The sequence below is a fragment of the Sceloporus undulatus genome, chromosome 6, assembly GCF_019175285.1.
Source record: "Sceloporus undulatus isolate JIND9_A2432 ecotype Alabama chromosome 6, SceUnd_v1.1, whole genome shotgun sequence".
Taxonomy (NCBI): Eukaryota; Metazoa; Chordata; class Lepidosauria; order Squamata; family Phrynosomatidae; genus Sceloporus; species Sceloporus undulatus.
The window spans coordinates 132366422-132388649 of NC_056527.1; the positions used below are offsets into that span (position 1 = coordinate 132366422).

The 22228-nt window shown below is 44.2% G+C and overlaps 1 protein-coding gene across 1 annotated transcript in view; it reads left to right on the forward strand.

Annotated features, from left to right (window-relative positions):
- The window catches only part of USP28 (ubiquitin specific peptidase 28), a 22638-nt gene extending 410 nt beyond the window's left edge, over window positions 1-22228 (forward strand). The window contains 26 exon segments of the mRNA XM_042475121.1: window positions 3378-3455; window positions 3937-4069; window positions 4359-4476; window positions 5004-5166; window positions 5691-5765; window positions 6474-6611; window positions 7030-7103; window positions 7869-7942; window positions 8617-8765; window positions 9915-10042; window positions 10196-10291; window positions 10677-10844; window positions 11244-11455; window positions 12453-12523; window positions 13356-13584; window positions 14218-14409; window positions 14829-14968; window positions 15143-15328; window positions 15995-16090; window positions 17111-17289; window positions 17751-17829; window positions 18552-18631; window positions 19413-19536; window positions 19970-20165; window positions 21139-21215; window positions 21217-22228. Of these exon segments, the coding sequence (XP_042331055.1) occupies window positions 3378-3455; window positions 3937-4069; window positions 4359-4476; window positions 5004-5166; window positions 5691-5765; window positions 6474-6611; window positions 7030-7103; window positions 7869-7942; window positions 8617-8765; window positions 9915-10042; window positions 10196-10291; window positions 10677-10844; window positions 11244-11455; window positions 12453-12523; window positions 13356-13584; window positions 14218-14409; window positions 14829-14968; window positions 15143-15328; window positions 15995-16090; window positions 17111-17289; window positions 17751-17829; window positions 18552-18631; window positions 19413-19536; window positions 19970-20165; window positions 21139-21215; window positions 21217-21315 (3354 nt within the window). The 3' untranslated portion in view covers window positions 21316-22228.

A 22228-nucleotide genomic window follows, 5' to 3' on the forward strand; every position in this document is an offset into this window, starting at 1 on the left:
CGCTGGTCCATACAGAAACGTCAGGGAATATTTGCCCGCAGAGAATCATGGGAGAATATTCACCCATAGAAAGACATGGCAGAGCACTTGCCCATAGGGAATCCTTGGAGGGCCCTTGCCCATAGGGAGATATTGGGAATTACATGCCCATAGGGATATATAGGAGAACACTGGTCCATAGAAAATCATTGGGGATTACTTGCCCATAGAGAATAATAGGAGAATACTTGCCCATAGATAAACATCTATGTTGGAGAATGCTTGCTAATAGGGAGATAAACTGAAATGTTGGGGGATACTTGCCCATAGAGAAACCATTCTTGCCCATAGGGAATCATAAGGGAATATGTGCCTATAGAGAATCATTGGGGAATACTTGCCCATAGGGACATATAGAAGCATATACTCGCCCATAGGGAATCATTGGGAACTACTTGTCCATAGAGGATCACTGGCGAACCCTTGCCCATAGGGAATCATTGGAGAACATTTGCCCAAAGAGAATCACTGCAGAATGTTTTCCCATAGGGAAACATTGACAGCTTGCCCTGGGCAAGATGTCTTTAGGGGAGGCTTGCCATGGCCTTTGCTGTGAGGCTGAGAGAGTGTGACTCGCCCGGTGTTGCTGTTGTGTGCCTTTCTGACTTATGGCGACCCTAAGGAGAATTTATCATAGGGTTTTCTTGACAAGATTCGTCGGGGACACGGTTTGCCATTGACTTCCCTTGCGGCTGAGAGAGTGTGCCTTCCAGCCATTTCTAACTTACGGCGAACCTTTCATGGGGTTTTCTTGGCAAGGTGTCTTCAGAGGAGGCTTGCCATGGCCTTCCCCTGAGGAGGCTGAGAGAGTGTGACTTGCCCACTTTGTCACCCATTGGGGTTTCATGGTTGAGCTGGAAATCGAACCTTGCTCTCTTGTTCTCTCTAGGAGTCTCTAAGTTCACTATGAAGTGGCCTAGAAATGTAAATGGTGGGTGCTGTTGCTACTTGGTCTCCCCCAGAAAACCCAGACATTAAGGGCATTTTCCAGTCTCAAAGAGTCCACCCTCCTGCTGACATTAACCCTGCCCCAAATCTTGGGGTGTTGAGGGGGAGCACAAAGAGGCCTTGAGAGCCTTGCTTTCCGTAAGACGAACATGGAACACCTTTTACAGAGCCTCTTGATTCAACTTCCCTGCAATGTTGATCATTAACACCCAAAGCAACAGTGCCTGAAGTTTGCAGCTGAAGGTGGCAGGCAATACGATGCTGTGCCTTCGACTGCCTTAAAGGATAACATTGAGGCCTGAAGCCATGGCAGAACGCAGCTTCTGTCTGGGAGCATTTATTGAGATGCTCCTAAGAGGAGGTTGGAGTGTGGAGTGCATTGAACCTGTGACTTTCACACATCTCTCAGACTGGGCTTTGGTGGCACTTGCTTGGCATGAGCCCTGCACAGGCTTCTCGGGGATTATTACCCAGGTCCAGGTGGCCAGATGGAGGTGTGTTGGCTAAATTGGAAGAGGCTTGGCTACCTGGTTGGCTTTTTTCAGGCACCCGGATTTACTTGATGCAAATGGGTTTAGGGTAAAGGTGTCCCATTATGGGGGGAATGAGCCAACAGGCGTAGTATTTGCATTTGGTAGTGTTGGAGGACATAGCCACATTTGTTAGTTTAGCACAAAAAGGCATAAAGGATGTGGACTGAGTACATGAGAGCGTATACCAGATGTTTCTCCTTCCCAGTTACATTCAAAGGTGCTACTGGATCACTTCATGTCTTCTTCTGCTTGGCGTAGCATTGCCCATATGAGTGCGCAGAGCCACTGCTCCCTGATCTAGTCACCTTCTTCCTGGGACCTTTTAAAGTGGTCAGAAAACTCAGCTATATCAGCCGTCCTGAGCAGGGCAGTTTGGAGTGGCTCTGGCGTGTGCTGTGTGTCTCTGGCACCTTGTTCCAAATGAGACATGACCATCCCCCCAATGGCATGTACAGCCAGCTTAAAATAGCTCCCCATCAAGCCCCCTGCAAATTCCTCAGGCTCCTTATATGTCCGGCAGCATCTTCGGCTGTGTTTTGGTGGAAGAAATACATGGGCTCTCTCTGCTTTCACTCCTGCAGTGGGGAAAAGGCTCTTTGGGCTGATATTTTGCAGATCTGGATGCTGTATTTTCTTTACTGGATGTGCCCCCCTTTTTTTTGGAAAGGAAGCAGCTTGCAATGAAACAGGAGGTGGCACCAAGTTGCCCTTGACTTTATTAATGCCTAATGGTATTGGGGGAGGCCAACTTTTCAGGGGACAGAACGCTTGACTGGGAAGTCAAACTAACTGGAGAAATAACATGGCTTGGCACCACTTGAACTGCCACAGCTCCATACTATGGAATCCTGGGAACTGTAGCTGGCTGTGGCAAGTGGAGTCAGACCGGATTACTTCTCTAGTGCAGATGCAGCCAGTGTAACCCATGTCTGCACATAAACCTGCTCATGGTGGAGGCAGCCACATGTCCCTCAGCATGCGCTTTGCCCACCGTACCATGCTGGGCTTTGTCCCTAAAGAGAAGGGTAGGCAATTACCAGTGTTTTTAAGCCTTTGGTATGGATCAACATTTGTTATTCACAGAAAGAAAACATCTTCTCCAAGCTCTGATGTATCCATGTATTGTTTCTGTTTTTGACGCTGCGTGTGATTGACTTTGGCTTATGATGACCTTATGAACGAGGCACCTTCAAGAGCCCTTGGCCAGCAGCTGCCCTCTTCTTCCCAGTCATAATACAGTGCTCCCTCGGGTTACGAAATTAATTCGTTCCGCGGCCGCTTTCGTAACCCGAAAAGCCTTCGCAAGCCGAAAACCCATAGGCGCTAATGGGGAAAAGCCGCGTTTCGTGCGAAAAAGCGCCGAAAAGCACCAAAAAATTTTTTCGTAACCCGAAAAAACATTCGTAACCCGGAACAGTTATTTCCTATGGGATTTTTTCGTATCCCGGAAATTTCGTAACCTGGGTATTTCGTATCCCGGGGTACCACTGTACTAGGAATATAGTGTCATCAGTGTGCATGACAAAATGAAAGCAATGCAACCATACATGCTAATCTAATAAAAAGGGGGAATATGGGGAAAGGAAGGGACCAGTACAAAACCAAATAGTCCAGCTACTATTGCAGTACTGGTGATTCCCCCTTCTAATGGATGCTGTGCATAAGAACAGCCAGAGTAACTTCTCCCGGACCTTTGGAACTGGCTTGTATGAATGCAAACTTGCCATGGCAGGAACCTCTTCATTTAGCAGGCAACTGTTCTTCAAATTCTCTATATCTGTGGCACTATAGGCTTTGTGATGCTGTAGTTGTACTATTTGCTTTATGACATCCTTTCTCTGTCCCATTGCAATACAGAACTTCAATGTGATCATTAACCAACTAAGAGAGATCACAGGCATTCAAGACCCATTGTTCCTCCATGAGGCCCTGAAGGTAAGCATTATTTGTGTATTTCAGAATTACTATCACTCTGATAAGCTACTTGGCGCTGAGGTTTACAGTGTGGGGGCTGAAATTAGCATGGATCTTGAAAGGCAGACTGTGAGGGTCGTCTACCTGTCCCACTACTGCCACCAAATACAAGGGCCTTCACCTGTCCTGCTGCTGTGGCACCAAATGCAGGGACCTTCTAGATGCCCCCCTGGTTCCTGTGCAGAAAGAATCCTATATTCAATCATTTAGCCAATTACATGTCACTCCCAACTTTGTGTACTCTCTCTGTCTCCTTACAGATCACTTACCTTATTGCATTTATTTTACTTCCCATACATAACCCCAGTTTATTTTAATTGGTAGTTGGGGCAATGCAGCCTACCCAGCATAAGCAGCTGATGTGTTGTGGTTTGAAACATCTGCTCCTATACAACCATATCACGTTAAGGTGTTGCAAAAACCTCTTGTCCTTTATCATTAGGCTGCCAATGGAAACCTTGTGCAGGCAGTTGGCTTCCTCACTGAGACTCATGCCAAAGAGTCCAGCCAAGAAGGCACTCCCACAGAATCATCTGATCATGAAGAAAGTGCTCTTAGCCTGGAGCAGGCAATAGGTGAGTGCTTTGTTGCCTCCAGTTATAATTCTCTTATTGGTTATGCCTTCTGGAAAAGATAGATTTAGGGTGTGAGAAACCAAATTATGCCTTGTTTACAATAAGACTTGGGCCAGTCAGATACAAGTAAAGCCCTTTAACTCTGGATAGTGCTTCCTTGTCTCATGATGTGGGTGTGTTCAGCCTGCTTCAAACACCTTCCCTCTCACTGAGATAGGGGAAGGGATGGGGGGGCTGTGCTACCTGTAATACTGTATGTGTATATGTGTATGGTCTCCTTGGTTTCCAGGCTCAGCTGATGTAACACAAGACGATGAAGCTACTCTCCAGGAAGGCATTCCTTGTGATGTCCAGGATTTTCAAAGTGTTCAGCTCATGGTGCAGGATCCAAACACAGCAGTGAATGCGTAGGCTGTGTTCTGCTTTCTTTCCTTTGAGGGTTTGGGAACTTTTCTAAATTATAATGCACATGTATTCATGTAGTGGATGAATTGTTGGTCTGTTGCCATTTCCCCCAGGTTTGTGCCTTGATCAACCAAGCATTCTTATCAAACCTAAACCTATCTCTGGTGCTTGAATACACAGGCCTGTTCACTCTGCAGCAGTCCATGTAGGAAGCCCAGATAACATATATTCTGATCTCTCTGCCCCACCGCCTCACAGATTGTCTGTGTGTGGACATACATCAGCCAGTATAGGACAATTTAGCAAATCTGTGCTCCTGGCATAGTTGGCTATTCTTGGGAGAGCAGAAGTTTTTTTGACTGGAGGATGGGGAGGTAAAGCAACTACTAGGAGGTCCGTATTATATTTAATTATGTTCTGTAGTACGTAACCAAGGGTATAGGAAAATGAATGTGGATACAGCCTTGTCCTTAATAGCAACATAGTGTTGCTCCTTTGTGGTCATTTGTTCCATTATGATTCCTGGCAGATCCTGTGTGCCCAGTGCGGCTGAAAGCACCAATCGCTCCAAAAGGAAACGTTGTGAAGCTTGGGGAGAGCACATCGCCCTGAATGACTGGCGAAGAGCTGAGGATTGGCCAGTAGGGTTGAAAAACATTGGAAACACTTGCTGGTTTAGTGCAGTCATACAGGTGAGATGGTACTGTGAGTGGTTTTCAGTGTCCAGTACCAAGGCTGGCACGTTGCAACAAGAATTAACCAGTCACATTTAGGGCAGATGAAAAGGTAAACTACCGTAACCCCCTGAATGCACCTGATCGTGTCCAGTTTCGAAAGTGAAACAGGGATGGGACCTGGTTAGTACTTGGATGGTGCCTGTGTTAGTGTCTGGTGGGAAGGCTCATGGAAGAAGACAAGCATTTGGGAGGGAATAGCTCCATTGAAACGGAACTGTAGTAGGGTGCAGATGCATTAGAGTCTCTTGGCAGAGTTAAGCAGAAGTTCACTCATGGGCAGCCAAAGCCTGCTTCAAAGCGACTGTTGGTCACCACTGTTTCTGTTTTTCCCCACTTGTGTTTAGGAAACAACATTTGAACATTGTCATGCACATTGATTTATAGAGTTTTGTATGCTGAATTTGAGATCAGATTACGCACTTGCTTTGTTCCCGTGAGGTAGTAGTTTAATTTAGGGGGTTTGTCAGTCTCTTTTCCAGCTGCCAGAATTCCGACGGTTGGTACTCAGCTACACCCTTCCAGACTCTGTGACTGACAAGTGTTGCAGCCGAAGCGTAAGTCAGCAGCTGGGCACTCTCATTTTCCTGTGCCTTGCTTTTATGTCATTGTCTAAAACTGGAATTTGGTAAGACACTGATGAATTTGCAAAAGAGGGCAGGTGCTTTTTTCCCCCCTTGGCTGCAAAGCCGGTCACTACTTTCTGTGACCCTGCCTGTGAGTGACGCACACAGTTTGAAGATGAATCCCAGGAAGGATGTGAGACGTGAGGGTTAGATGAGCTTGCTCTATGAATCCGATCCCCAAAATAAACCTCCTACAGATACTTCAGCAAATGTGGATTCTGAACAGCAGCTGTTCCTGCAACTGACTTCATAAATAAACTGTATATTCAGGGGTAGCCATGTTGGCCATATAGCAAAGTACAGTAACACCCAAAAGCCACAAAACACTTATACCTTTACCAGACCAACCAAAATGCACGCAATATATAATGTAATTCATTAATGTACTAATAATTTAATAATAATTAAAAATCATTAATATACACTTTATTAATTCTTGCCATAGGGCAGCAGTTCAAGTTCACATTTATTTTAATATCTTTATCCTATTATATATTAAGGTGAGGTGGAGACAGTAAAAACAACCATTATAATATAATGGAAACAGCTTAGTTCAGTGTGAACCTCCCCCCGCCCCTGAAAAGCCCCAAATCCAGGTTTAATTCATGTGAAATTCTTTATTGATTTTTACTCTTGTAGAAAAAGAGGAATGTCGCATTCATGCTGGAACTCCAGTGTCTCTTTGCCTTAATGCTGGGAACGTGCCGTAAATTTGTAGATCCTACTACAGCACTTGAACTTCTCAGAGGTGCTTTCAGATCTCCAGAGGAGCAGCAGGTAAAGCAAGTCAAGCGTCTTCCCAGATCTCTGCCATTCTGTTGTCTGTAGTTGTCCAACATCTTTGTTGTTTGGGGTCATAATTAAATGTAATGGCAGTTTGACCCCACAAGTTGGGTTATGATAATATTCCTCTACATGTTCACTATTGAAAAACCTGCTAAAGAGTGGAAGAGAGGTCAAGTCCTTTTGAAAGCGGGTTTAACATTTCCACTGAATAGGCTTTTTCCATTTTTTCTTTATGTTTCTATGTAATATCAGTGCTGCTTTTAACATAAATATTATTGGACAGCTCACAAGCAAAAATGTAACAAAAGCAAATTCTGGTATTACTGTAATAGATTTAAGAGCAGCGGGTAAAATGCAGCAGTGAAATCTGGTACTAATTGTAAAAATTGATTCTTTTTGACTCTTCTAGCAAGATGTGAGTGAGTTTACACACAAGCTTCTGGATTGGCTGGAGGATGCTTTCCAGCTGGCTGTGAATGTTAAGTAAGTCCATAGAAACTTTTGTTGAGCAACTTTTTTGGTAGTTGACATGGAACTAAATACTCATGTAACGTTTTCATTGGAGAAGGTAATACTTAACATTATGAGATAAAAGCAGATATTTATCACTGTATTGTGCCATATTTGAAGGTTGAGCATGAGATCTTGAATTAAATAAAAAGCTGGCACATTGATATATGCTATAGTCTTCCTTTTAGGCAAATAGGGCACGAAGCAAATCAGGTAGCTTACTCACATTTACCTAACTTACTGGGAACCTGTGGCATCATGAGTTTATTCTGATTCATGCAGGCTTTCAGAAGCAGCCTGTATCTTAACTATTAATGTATGTTTCCCATCGTAACCCTGTTTTGCACCTGGTGGGTTTCTGGGTTCTGTTTTTTAAAAAGCCAACCTCTGCCTGCCTCTGCCATTGATATCCAATTTACTGGAGGAAAGGGCTCCTGCCTAGCCCTCTTGTTCTTATGCCAATTCCATGTGGCCATGGCACCACTAGTATTGATGCACATTCCATCATAAGAGCTCCCACTTCCCATGAAGACATAGACTTGCTGTCTTAAGGGAAGCTAGACCCAAGCTGTAGGTTTTTGATGAACTCAATATTTGAAGCGCATATAAGGCCAGTATAACCTTTTGGTGAGCCTCTTTGTGATAAAAGTGGTGAAACCTTTCAAAAACCACACAGGACAACTTGCTTTCCCATGTCTCATGGGCCAACATGTTGTAATTTTTTTCCTAAACATATAGCTCCCAGGATAAATCTGACAACCCAATGGTTCAGCTCTTTTATGGGACTTTCCTAACTGAAGGTATTCATGAAGGTAAGCCGATTGATGATTGCCCTTGGTACAGCTTCCTTACATTGTAGATTAGTTCTGTTGATAGTTGTGCCAAAGGGTTGTGGCCAAATCCAAACAAAATAAAGTGCTTCCAGGAGCTTTCCTACTGGACCCAGTCTGGGGACAGGGGAGGCTTTTTGCAGCAGATGTTTACTGTTAACTTTATGGCTGGTGAACACATTTTGTCCCAAATCACACTGATGTGCACATAAATGCCCATTGACAGAATTGAAGCAATCTCTGTAGTGCATGCCAGTATAAGGTAGCCTATGTAGATTAGTGGTTAATGAGCATGGGTGACTATCCATCGAGCAGTTGCAATGTGCAGCTTGGGAAGAACCACTGAATGGAGGACTTGACTAGAAAATATAAAATGTTAATGAAAAAACTGGGATTTATTGGCATACGCTGAAAGCTGTGCGGGGAGAAGGGGCAGCGTGTCCCATAGGGACAAATGGGGTATGCACCTGTGGCGCACGTGCGCTGCCACGTCGTCGCGTGCACGAGCCCCATTCGAGCATAGGCAGTATTTGCTTTACGCGGGGAGTCCAGAACGGATCCCTCGCGTAAAGTAAGGGCGCACTGTATTTTAAATGGATCCTCTGTTTTTTCTATGTTTTTAAAGCCTGGTTTATGCTTTTCTCTTCTATGTTCAGGCAAAACCTTTTCCAAAATAGAGACCTTTGGCCAATATCCCCTGCAGGTAAATGGCTATAAGAACTTGAACGAATGTTTGGAAGGAGCAATGGTGGAGAAGGAGACGGAGGCATCATCACCCAACCAGCCGGTGCAGTATAGGCAAGAGGTTAGTTGGCTATAACTTGTTCTGTTTTGCCTACATATAATGTTACAAACTCACCTGTCATAACATGAACATTTAAAAGATCAATTAAACAGAAAATGTAGGTGGGATACAATTAAGTGTACTGTATTTATGGCTGACATGATAACCAAAGCTAGTGAGCCGGAGGTAGAAAATCACTATCCCATGTGACCAGTGTCAGGTGTTTGCCTTGTAAAGGAGTTGTAATATGTCAGCATGATAAAAATATCTCTCTTTCTGTTGAAGCCTGCCTGTACCTGAGTAGACAAGAACCACTGCCTCCATATTTTCGGAGGATAAAAGTACAATTCTTAACTTTATGGTATGCTCTTTTTTGTAATTTGTTATTCTTTCTCTCAGTGTGTATTGCCCTCTCATTTTCTCTCTCTCCTTAAAAATCTTTTGTCTGCTGATTATCTTGTCCAATAGAAATCATGAACCAATCGTAGGTCCTTGTCTTTCACATGGCTTTCACATTCAGACCCATCATTCAGTTAAATTAAATTTAGTGAAAGGGTTTTTCAACTAAGATAAAGAGATTTAAGAGATCTGGTGTCATTTTGTCGACACATGATGGTTGTTGAGATCAAATTATGGCAACGACCAGGATGCTTGTATATATCAGACCAGCTAGCTGAAAATTGTTCCTGGAGAAGAATATATATGGGTCTCTGACATGCAGGGCCTTTCTGACAGTAGATGATAGAATATGATTAAAAATTAGAAGCATTGACAAGATCTTTGCAATGTACTTTCTAGAGCATGAAAAACTTTTCATCAGTGTTAAATTGCAGAGGTTTGGACAAATAGCAGTTAGAAGGCTTGTGCTGTACAGTATAGTACATTAATGATGAACCTTTAAACTTCAGTGTACTTATGGAGTAAATCAGCTCAGGGCCAGCATATTTTGAAATTAATATTTGGTACTCAATTTAATCAGATAATGGAACTTTTCTTCTTTGGATATTGTCTGACTTTTTGAGACGAATGGCTGTAATAAATGTGGCAGGATGTGATGTTCTAAATGTCAGCTGTGATTTGATGCTGCTTGTATGAGTCCTTCACAGCAAATGATGAAAACCATTTTGTAATGCTTTGCATTCTTGTTTTGAAACTTTAATCTGTTTCCAGCGTTGGTTTACCAAACTTCCTCCAGTGCTGACTTTTGAACTTTCTCGGTTTGAGTTCAATCAGTCACTTGGACAGCCGGAGAAGATACACAACAAACTGGAATTTCCACAGATCATTTATATGGACAGGTAAGGTGTAAAGTGTCATATGCAGAAGCTCAGTGGTTCAAGCATTAACGCTTAATAGAAGAAAAGTGGCATGCAGAGAGCATGTTTTCTTGCAGATGGGGCGGTGGTCAGAATTCGGGTGTGAAAAGAGATTTATTCCTTCCCTCTCCCCAGGTTCCTGTACAGCAACAAAGGGCTGATTCAAGCTAAAAGAGAGGAGATCAAGAAACTAAAAGACCAGATATCAGTTCTACAGCAGAAACTGGAACAGTAAGTAATGCCTTGTATCCCTTCCCACACTTGAATGTTTTCATTTGCACAGTGCCTGGTGGAAAAGATGTGACTTGAGGCAGGGGTAGCATTTCTTTCTCCCATTCTCAACCCAGAATTATTAACTATTAAGCTATTTAATCCACTTTTAATCTGACTCCTTTCAACTTGTTAGATTGTTCAATGTGTTTAAGACTTTAAAATCATTTTTATTATTTGCATTATCAGTTAGGTTAATATTATTTAACATTGCCCTGAGATCTTTAGATTCAGATATTTCAATAAAAGAAACAGAGATTCACTAAACAGGTTTAGATAGATGGGTGTTCTTAAAATAGGGATAGAAATGGCTGCCATAATTCTCCTTGGTAATTCTTTTCCCTAGATACATGACATACGGTTCTGGTGCTGGACGCTTCCCCTTGCTAGACATGCTACAATATGTTCTCGAATTTGCAAATGCCCGGCCATTAGCAACTGGCCCTGAAACCTCAACACCAACAGAGCCCCAGGCTGAGTGCCAAATTTCAGAGCCTCCGTTAGCCCAAAGCAGGTACAAATGGGTTGTTTTCTCCACTTTAAAGTCATGGGGACTATTTGGTCATTTCCTGAAAAACTGTCTTGGCAGCCTTACTTCCTAATCTGAAACTTTGGCATCCCTTCTTGTGCTTTTTTTCTTGTTCGGTGATTTCTTTATATAACATTTGGTTGAAATCTGGGTGATGCTGTGGTGGCTACAGCTGGGTTTTTTGTTTAATGCTGCTGTATCTAAAATATAAATACTATTACAATAATGTGAGTTGCTGTTGTCTTATATGTTGCTTTGTGGGCCTTTGCTCCAAAATCAGCATGAGAGGTTTTATGTAATGGTTGTCAAGTATTTAAAGCAGAGCTTTGTGGGCTTCCATATGTGAAAGTCCTAGTACCCATTACCTGTCCCATCTGTGCACAGGGTGATAGCAACACCAAGGGAGGAAGCTAAAGATACAGCTGCTGCTCAAGCCACAGCGCAGCCAGAGGAAGCCAATGGCCCCTTACGGTCATCCAGATTTCCTGTGGAGATGCCAGAATACCCAGCTCCTCGTGTCATTACGGAAAATGAACTTCACCTTGTTATGACTTGCCTGCAGCGGTGGAGAAGAGAGGTTGAACAAGACATAAACGGTCAGTACTCTGATAGGCACTTCAGTTTAAGAACTGGAAGCAGAACTACTGGCTTCCATTAGCTGTGTCCAGGGCTGTTCAGCTCTTGTCCTAAGAAGTGCTGAATTTGCACATGCACACTTGCTTCTTCTCAATCCAGCTGTTTAACTGCCATGTCTCACTTTTGCTTAGCATGAATGGAGCATAGTGGTACAATCTATACTATAGGCAGAAGGAATTAGTACTACTATGTTAGGAAATTTTCACTAATTGTCATCCATCTTGGAGAATGGTCTTCAGGCAGAAAGTTAGGATACCTTTGTTTTAATAAAATCACAGCCTTTCTATGGATGCTTGTTTTTCAACATGCCAGCCTGGAGGCTGCACTGTGAAGGCAGCAGTGGACCTCTGGCCCAGGAAAGCCTTTGGAATCTCCTGATCATTCAGTTCAGGGCTTCGGATCAGACCTCACCTCACAGCAGTCTCACCCCAGTTAAACCAGTAGTAGCAGACATGCCTATCAAGTTCTGGCTTTAGCACTAAAGCTCATTTTGCTAAAAAGTCATATTTTATAGTCCAGCAATATAAAAACAATGTTTATTGGGGGTTACTTTATAAGCATGCCAAGTGGCATACTCAGTAGTGTGTGTCTGTGCATACTGTTCAGGCTTAGCCCCTGGGATAAAAGTCCATCCCATCTCTCTGGTTTTGCCCCAGAAGTTTGTTTCCTTCTTTTAAAAAACATGCCAGTAGAATGGCAGACTCAGTAGCTAGTGTTAAAAGTACAGGTAAGTAATTTGCATTGCTTCTGTTAAAAAGCTGCCAGTTCCAGGACACACGCTAGGCATAAGTTTTGGCAATATAATAGGCCACATCTGCACAGCCAAGATGCCTCTCTGAGATGCATGCACACCTCCTTGGAGTGTGTGAGTGCCTAACTAGATTTAAGCATCCTTTAAATATTGGGGGAACAGATAGAACAGTATCCTCAAACATAAGTATTAAATTGCTTTAACAGATCTGAAGAACTTGATTGCACTGCTTACTGCGTCCATTGACCAGATGTACTGTGATCCTCGGCTCCACCAGGTAGGATGTTGAAGTTTTCACTGGGAGTGGTAGTTCTTAAAGTCTGCATCCTGACTTGCAAAGAATGAAGTTCCCATCTCCTAGAGCATGGATGATCAAAGTGCAGCCCTTCAGATGATGTTGGACTGCAGCTCTCAGCATTCCGCTCTGAGCTTGGGGTTCATGGTGGAGAACATCTGGAGGATTGCACTCTGCTCCCACAATTCCAGGTAGAGATTCTTTGCCTTGTAAAATCATTTGTTTCCCTGAACAGACCTTCACAATTTTTTCTTTTTATGCCTTGTAGTAATGCCTGTTGTAATTATAATACCAAGCAGAGTTGATTCCGTTTTCTCCCTTCTTAGATCCACTGCTGAGAGCATTCAGCCCATTTTTAAAAGAAGGCTTACAACAGTCTCAGTCGTGCTTGGAGGAGCTGCTGCCATTTTCCTCTAACATATAACCTATCAGATGGTGGGTGTGTTGTAGACTGTGCAGTGCCTGGCTCTTGACTTCTCCTCTCACAAGGCTAAAGTTTCACTGTCGTGTTTTCAGTGTCGTTTTCCATGATTTTGCTTTGTTACTTCACATTGGCACAGCATTCTCTGTGCCGATGTGAAGGGGAGCATTGTCACAATTACTCTGCCATGCTCTTTAGTAATATCTCAAGCCATATTTCTCTGGGAGGAAAAGAATCTCTGGGTCAGGACATGATTGTATGAATGGACAGTTCTTAAGAGGCACAACAGCTGAGAATGTCTGCTGGAATCTGACTTGAGAGGTTGTGTTACTTCATCTGCTGAAAATAAACTTTAAAGCTTGTGGTGTGTGTGTGTGTGTGCATATTTCACAGGTCCCTTATCACTTGCATGCTGTCTTAGTCCATGAAGGCCAGGCCAATGCAGGCCATTACTGGGCCTACATCTACAACCAGCCCCAAAAGAGGTGGCTGAAATACAACGACATCTCTGTGACAGAGTCATCCTGGGAAGAACTGGAGAGGGACTCCTTTGGAGGCCTGAAGAACGCCAGTGCCTACTGCCTGATGTACATAAATAAAAAGCTGCCACATTTTACTACTGGTAAGGCCTCTGAAGAACATCTGGGAATCCCTTTAAGCTGTTTGCTTAGTCAGTGTCATAAGTATCCTCTCAACATGTGATTTTTGTACACTGCTAAGTGATAGTACATCCCAGTGAAACTAATGGCAGAGGGGCACACTCAGTGATGATTTTTGTCTTGGGTGGAAACAAACCTAATGATTCTCGTTTGGGGAGAAAAGTGGTATATAAATCCCATAAACAAACAAATAAATAAAATAAAAACTCTGTTATGGAAGCTCATCCAGAGTTTCTTCTGGATTAAAAGGTGTGGAAATCATCTTAAAGAGAGAGAGAAGGCTTAGCTGTGGATAAGGGGTTTAATAGGAATATGCCTAAGAATGTGTAACTATAGAAGGATGGAGGGGTTGGCAGAGAAGGCGTTCTCTTTAAGAGGAAAGGGTTTGGGAGACGGAGATGCCACTTTGTACTTGGCATGTGTTTCCTAATATATGCATATTCCACCCTGGCCAAATAGGTATTACTGACATTGGATAACCCAGAATGAAGCACCAAAGGTAGTGATAGGTGGCCCTTCCAAGCATCATGGCTTCATAGAGGTAGGACACAGGAATAGATAAGCACGAGATTTTGGTTTTGATTTTTACTTGGCAGATTGTGACGGTGGGCAGGCCCAGAGGGAAGTGGAAGCTTTGTCTCTGGGACTGCAGCAGTACATACAGGCAGACAACTGGCGGCTTGAACAGGAGGTGGCAGAGTGGGAGGAGCAGGCCTCCAAGGTGGCCCAGGTAGCTCAATCCGCTTCATCGGCAGAGTCTCAGGATGTGTCTTCTGACTCAGGACAAGGTGAGAGAAGCAACCATTATTTCATTCATGTTGGAGTATTGGTGCCACCAATGGGGTAGTCCCAGGTGCCTTGAAAGACAGCCAGTTAGGTGACTTCAGCACAGAAATCCGTCCTGCTTATTAAAATTATCTCCTAAGCAAGCACTTAGGCAACTCTGGGTGGTTTGTTTGATTTCAGGCATTGCTTTCATATAGAGACCGCCCAGGAGAGAGAGTTGGGTCTGGAAGTACTGTGGTTCCTGATGGTGGTGCTTCAGGTGGGGCGTGAATGTTGGACACATGCCTGGATTCTGTTTGGTTCGCCCCCCTCCCCTCCAATTTCTTTAAAAATTCCCATAGAACTCCAGGAAGGGTAACAGCAAGGATTTGGCATGAGTTGTCATTAATATGCAGCTAGCACACAGCTCTTCTTTTTTCAGAAGAGTGCTGTCCCTCTGAAAACGAGGTGCGTTCCCTCTCCTCTGAACATGCCATCATTGCCAAGGACCAGACAGCTCTGGCCATTGCCAAGGTGGCTGATGCCTACGAGAAGGATGGCGCACAAGCAGCTTTCAACCAGGTGAGAGTAGAATTGGTTAGGAAGCCCTACCTGTCCTCTTGCTAGTCTCCTGTACCACCTGCTCTTGTTTCTCTGCTCTTGCCATCCTCTAAGCTGCACCCTTTCCTTTTGCTAGTCTCCTTACCTGGTCCTTGGTTTCTTACGCTTTGTTTCCTTCTCTCTCTGCTGCCGCAGTCCAGGGAGGCAGAGCCAGCCAAGGCCCTCCCGGAGGAAGCAAACCTCAACCCTCAGGCAGAAGAAAAGCAGGAGGTTCAGGGGACAGAGCCTGCTGCCCTGCCTGGCTCACAGATCTCTGAAGTGGAGATCCCCAGTGTGGGCAAGATTCTAGTTAGATCGGATGCAGACGGATATAACGAAGAGGTACATGGCTGGAGTGCCTGTGTGTTTCTGCAGTGAATGCAGTGCTGAAGATTAGCAGTTTTTCCAGATGTGCACTGCCAGATTCAGCCCCTGGCCTTAGCTTTCCATTCCTCAGTACTCTCCCAGCTGAGCCTTTCAAACGTATAATGGAAGCAAACTTTTGAAAGCCTTCTCAAACCTGCTTCGACATAACCACACTTAGGATTGTGTTTTTGTTTCTGGCCACATGGTTTCATTGATTTGTGAAGATCACCATGGTGGTTTATGAAAAGCAATAAAAACTAGTCTGAGCGGTGCCCAATATCCATGCACACACTGGTTGCATCCTCTGCTGAGATCCCCTGGGATCTTGATTAATGATATTCTCAGTCTCTGTCTGGCTATGGGACTTAAGCACTTGCTTTTCCCTCTACAAACCACAGAATGGCTGTTTTGGATGTCCATCCCAGTAAAATGGTGTGTGGCAGGGGGGCTTTGGTCACTGCAGTAGGTGCAAGAGCACCAGTTTCTTCAATGACCAAAAATAGACTGATACTTCTGTAATGAGTTCTGACTTCTTGAACTAGAAGTTGTCGTTTGCATGACTTTTCCTTATTCAATCTCCCTCTTTCTGCAACTGTTTTCCCCATCTATCTTCTTTTTCTTCTTTTCTGTTCTTTGTGGCAGGTGATGCTTAGTCCTGCTATGCAAGGTGTGATCCTGGCTATTGCTAAAGCCCGTCAGACCTTTGATCGGGATGGGTCTGAAGCAGGGCTAGTTAAGGTACTATTTTGCATGTGAGCAAGCAGATTTGTTTCCCATCTGAGTGTGACACATGAAGTCTTACTCCAGATGCCAGGTGTCTGGGTTTGTCCCTTTTCTGCTCTGCCCCTTTATTGGCTCTCATGGCATTTGTGTGCTCACACTTGGAGGCTGGCTTCCTCCCTCCTCTTCATCTGAGGCATATCAAGAAGATCACTTGTTCCATTTTTTTACTTCTGTCATGATGTTGTTCCGTTCACTAAGCTATCATTTGTTAGGCTTTTGAGTCTATTCCTTGGTTGTAGAAGCCTGTGGAGGCCTTGTTGCCTGAACGTGAAGTTAGGTGAGGTTGCCTGTTGTTCAGGACATCCTTTCACAAGTAGAAAGAACCTATAAAGTAAGTCTGGTGTTCTGGGTAGTGTTTCACCAGGCCTGATGCACACCAGACCCAGTTCAAGGTGTGAGTTAATCATAAGATGCAAAGCCCCAGTTTTCATTGCAGGAATTCTGTTCTTTTGCTTTTGAATTACTCATGTGCCTCCCAGTAACCTTCCCCAGTTGGATTACCAAATCAGTAAAATAGTAAAGTACAAAAATCCACCATAAAGCAAGATTAAATGAATCTTAAAAGACCATTCATTCCTGCTGTTCTTTTGGTGGGGCACCAGAGAGATCACCCACTTCTAGCTTTGTTGCACCAGTTCCATACTTCACAAAGCAGAAGTAAGTCTTCATTACAGTTGCCTTCCTAGTGAAGGAAGAGCCTTGCAGCTCCAGATTTCACAGGATCCAGGTATCGGCATGTTCCTTAGGTTGAAGAAACCTTTCTCAGACTACAAAGTGGAGCTATTGCATGGAGTGTGAATCATGCACCCTCCAATTATTTTAAGATTGCAGTTCCCATCAGTCCTAGCTAGCATTGTCAGTGAGGGGGACTACTGGGAACTGCAGTCCAACAATATCTTGCATGAGTCCCATCCCTCTGGCCTTGTGTATCCATAATGGTTGAAGTAATAGGATGCCAATTCTCATCTTCCCAAGGCATTCCATGAAGAATACTCCCGGCTGTACTCGCTCTCCACAGAGACTCCAACACCCCAAAATGACCCTCGGCTTCAGCACGTCCTGGTGTACCTGTTGCAGAACAAGGCCCCCAAGCAGGTGGTGGAGAGGACCCTTCTAGAGCAGTTTGCCGATAAGAACCTCAGCTATGATGAAAGGTTGGTTTGGGGGCAAAAAAGCAGGGGCACAGCCTATCCAAGAGAACATAGAGAAGGGGCTGTTCATTTCGAACAAGAGGAGGGTCTCCTTCCTGTGCCGAAAGATGTGCTGGAAGAACTTCTTTCCTGGGATGCACTTGTTGGGAGTGGTGCTCTGTCATCTTACAACTCTGATCAGTGTTCCACTCTGCAGATTTTCTTGTCTATGTATTTCTCCATTTATTTGGTTAATCATTTGGTATACCACTTAACTGTATCTGGAATGGTTATCTTGAAGCTTTGATATCCCAGTGGCCCCCCTCATTAAATCCACAAGGCATTTTTCTGTATGAGAACAAACTTTATACCTCTTCAGTGATGCTATGAATTCTGAAACAGGATGAGCCAAATTTAAACATTGGTCTAGGTGGCATCCCCGGGCTTGTGAACATGGCTTCATTTTTGCTTCCTCCTGTAAACAGGTCAATTAGCATTATGCAGGTGGCAAGAGCTAAGTTGAAAGAGATTGGCCCCGAGGAGATGAACATGGAAGAGTACAAGGTAAAGCAGCTAAGCCTCGGAACCTAAATAAATCTCAACTACATTTCAGTCAGGGATTTTTGGCCTCATAAAGGTTCAGTTGAGCAGCTGCGGCTGTTCTTTTTATTACACAAAGATCTGTTTTCATTAAAGAAACATCCCTTGTGTGCTAGATCGTAATCTCTTCAGACTCATGTTGTAAGAATAACTGGCCTCGTATTGGGACAGTGGAGTGCAGGATAGAATCAGGTGTCTGCCTTCTTCACCAGTCAAGAGAGTCCTACACCAGATCCGGAACAGAGCACAAAAACATGAGTTGGGAGGCAGTTCAGCAGTCTGTCTAAATAAAGTTAGTTGAGGTTCTCCTTTCCAAGATGACAGCGTATGGTGATTTCTTGAAGAAGTGGCTTGTGGTGCTACTGTTTTGGATATTTGCTGGATGAAGCTGTTTTCTTTGTGTTAGCCCACAAAAAAATGGCTAGTCTTCATAATAGGTTGCTACAGCCCTTTGGCATGGCCAGGGTTCAGTTTGAGAACAGCTGCAAGGTTTCAGTGATACCTTTCCATTAGAAATGTCGCCTACTGGCATACATCCCAAGGTTCTTGTAATTAGAAAGTAAACTATGCTGGTGATTATCCAGAACCCCAAAAGGAGAACAGCTAAGCGAGAAGAACAAGGTCAGAGCAAAGTTGAACATGTGGAGTTGTGCTATAGATTTTGATCATTCTCTGTTTCTGGGCAGAAATGGCATGAAGACTACAGTTTGTTTCGAAAGGTGTCTCTTTACCTCTTGACAGGTTTGGAGTTCTACCAGAATGAACAGTAAGTGATATACTCTACTCCTAAATGTTGTTTTCATTTATTTATGGGTATGTGGAGGGTGGGCTGTGGACTGCAAGGTATAAGTATAAGTGCATACTTAGACCCAGTGTGGAAGGGTGAAACTTTTTGATGGCACATAGTAGAAGTGCCACCAAGCTGGTGATTTCTTCAGATAGAAAAAGATGGGGAAGTAATAGCAGAGCTGCTGAGGAGCAGTATTCTGCTTCAGTTCTTTCAGGCCCCATAGAAGCACTTGGGCTTAAAGACTTAATTCAATTGCCCGAAAGGAGAGCTAGTAATACTTGAGTAAAATAGGACAAATCACACCCCAATCCATGCATCACTTTATTTATAGTCTGCCTTTCCCCTGCAAGACTGAGACTTGAGGTGGCTTAGACCCTAGGTCCCCACTGAAGCCTTGTATTGAAATGGACAAGAGAGCACTTGCAGGGCTTAAGGGACCTGCTTGGTAGAAACCTGAGCAATAGCAGAAAATCTCAAGCATATATATGATAGTTTTTGGAGGAGAAAGCCCCCAGCAGTCCTCTGACCAAGCTTGGATCCATAGCCACTCCTGCTTTTCTGTAAATGTGTTAGCTTCTCACCCAGCTCTGTCAAGCAGCCTATCCTCCAGAGGAATGGGATGAGTATTGCAGCACAAAATTTGTCCCGAGAAAGCATGATAAAAGTAAATGGCTGATGTGGTGGTGCAAGAGTCATTTGCACAAAGACTGGTAATAATGGCAGAAAGTGCAACTCTCCCTCTTTTGACTGTTGTCAGGTACTGTGAAGCTCTGAACTACCTGATTCATGCCTATGAGAATAATCTGACCCTGCAGAGGAAGGGACCCAACAGAGGCGCTGACGGGTCTCTCATTGCTCTCTACAGAAGGAAATGTCTCTTGGTGGGTATTAGTAGCTCTTCCCTTCCTCTCCTTTCACCACCTTGACAAGAGAGGCTTCTTCGCAAGAATACAGGCTTCCAAATCATTGGTTGATTGCTTTTGTTTTAACTTCGCATTCAGACCCAACTTTGGGGATTGAAGTTTCTTCTTTGAGCATTCAGATTTTTCTGTAGGAATCTTAAAATCTCCCTTAAAACACTGGTACAGCCACCTCTTGTCTTCAGAACCATTAGTTTGTATACATTTCCTTGAGGTTCTTGGACTATTCCCCTGATATTAGCAATAAAGCCTGGTCTACCTGTTAGGCCCTGAATGGGCTACAGAGCAGAAACTGGCATGTCAAATTCTTGTTCCCAGAGTTAAGGGGTCATGGGTCCTGGATCCTTTCCCAGTGGCATACCACATGCTTGTTTCTGATTTTGTTTTGCCACAGAAGTTGAATGAGAATGCCACGGCTCTGCTTGACAGCAGTGAAGAACAGGATGTGGATGAAGGCCTGAGCCTCTTGAGTGATATGATCATACCTTGCATGCATCTCGTAACAAAGGACAACCTCTCCCAGGACGACCTGGAAGCCATAGAGGTCATGAGAGGCGGTTTGTGTGATTACATGACAAGGGACCTGAATGGTAAGAAGTGCATCTCAGTTCGTCATGCCAGGCAGCTTTTCGTATGGATTGTTTGCCTTTTTGTATCTTCTGCTTCTCACAGGGAAATATTTGGAAGCGTAACATTGATCCATATCTCTTTCTCGGTCCTGACAGAAAAGTGGGATGTGTGCGACCCTCCAGATGGTGTTGGACTGAAATTCCCATTAGCTCTATTCAGCATAACAGTTGAAAGGAACAATGGAAGTTACAATACAGCCATGTCTTGGGGGCAAAGTGGTTGAGTGTGGCAGTTGAGATTCCTTTCTATGCTCACTGGCAAAACATGACAGCATCTCAGGATCTGCACTCTGTTAAATTCATTTGTTAACATGAGAGAGTGCATGTTGTATCTGTGTATGAAAACCCATCTACCTGATGCCTCAGAACATAAATGTCAAGATAAGGAAGAAATGAGGCTTCCTCTTAAATGCTTTTGCAACTATTTGCAATGGCTTTCTAGAGTTGGGTGGGTAGGGTGAGCAATGTCCCTTCTGTGTACTTTGCCTGACTGGCCAGTTGCTACCACTGCAGTAAAACACAGGCAGTTTGAGGTAGATTCTGGTCATCAGCCGTAATAATAAATTTCTGAGGAATTCTGAGGTAGATTGACACTTAACAATAAAGCATCCCCTTGGTTGATGATTCACTTTCAGAAGGTGCACTTGCAAAGTGTGCGGTGATAACAGTCTTATCCATCCTGGATTTCTAACTGCAGTGTCTTCACAAGGGCCACTGCAAAGGATGTCTGTCTTTAGTGCGGAAGCACATGGATACTCATTGAAGAGGGTTTGCAGTTCCCAGGGCAGTGGTTTCGACAGTACTATGTTTTCTTCATTATGCTTCTTTTTATAAGGCTTCAGGAAAGTTTATCTCAACCAAGATCAAAATGATTTTTTTGCTGTTTTTCTCATGAAACACTCCTCGCATTGTCTGTGGTCTCCTCCTCTTACAGAGGACCTGCACCTGAAGTTGAATGAACTACTTGCCCGCCTTTTTGACTGTTCTGCAGAAGGCCCGCTTCTAAAAGAGCCCCCCCAAGATCCGCCCCAACTCACCGTATGACCTTTGCAGCCGTTTTGCAGCTGTCATGGAGTCCATCCACGGGGCCTCAACTGTGACTGTCAAATAAAATGTGCAACACTCCTGGATCGAGCATGGGAGACCACAGGACCATCAGAGTGTGGAATCTGGCTGCCAGCCACCCCTTGGAATCGATCACTGAGAAAAGAATCACTACTGGAAGGACCCGCATCTTGACCTAACCAATACTGTATGTGCCTAGGAAGGGGGCGGAAAGAGGTGTGTCTCCCTTGGGCGTGTGCTTCGGATGGGCAAGCACTTGACTGGAAGACATGCCCGGGGGCTTCACAGAATACTCTACCTTGGCCTGCAATGGAATGTGCCTTGACTTCTTAAAGTAATACAGTTTGGAGATTCTTTATAAGAAATGTGCTATTCTAAGCAAAGTATTGCTAGCTTTTTAAGTGTGCTGGCCCATTGATGTGTAGTTAACATGGCAGCACATCTTATTTTCTATGTTGAGAACTGCTGTGCTAACTGCGTGTGCATGAGCCAGCACCCAAGAGAACGTTTAAGCACAGGGGGGCCTATTGGGAATACTTGATGAACATGTTGACCCACCTTCTGGTCAGCTTGGTCTTGTTGACATGAGAAGAAGATAAGTTCATGGAATAAGCCAGACTGAGTCATGGGTCAGTAAGGAATTTAAGGGCCAGTACAGACTGGTACTACAAGCCACCTTTTGGGCGGTGTGGGGGCATGGCGTACGCATAACGCATGTCCCATTGCCACCCAGAAGCCACCCACCTGCCCACACATGGGCTAGCTTCATAGTGCTCCGGTGGCATGGTGTTTAGATGCACCACAAAGCCATGGAAGCATGAGAAAAGCCAGCTTTCTGCCTGCTCAAAAAAGAGCGGCATTTTGCCACCTCTTTTTGAGTTGGGGCCGCAGTGTATGGTTGCTGCAGGCCCGATCTGGTGTTCACAGGGGTAGCATGAAGCTGCCCTTTCAAAGCCATC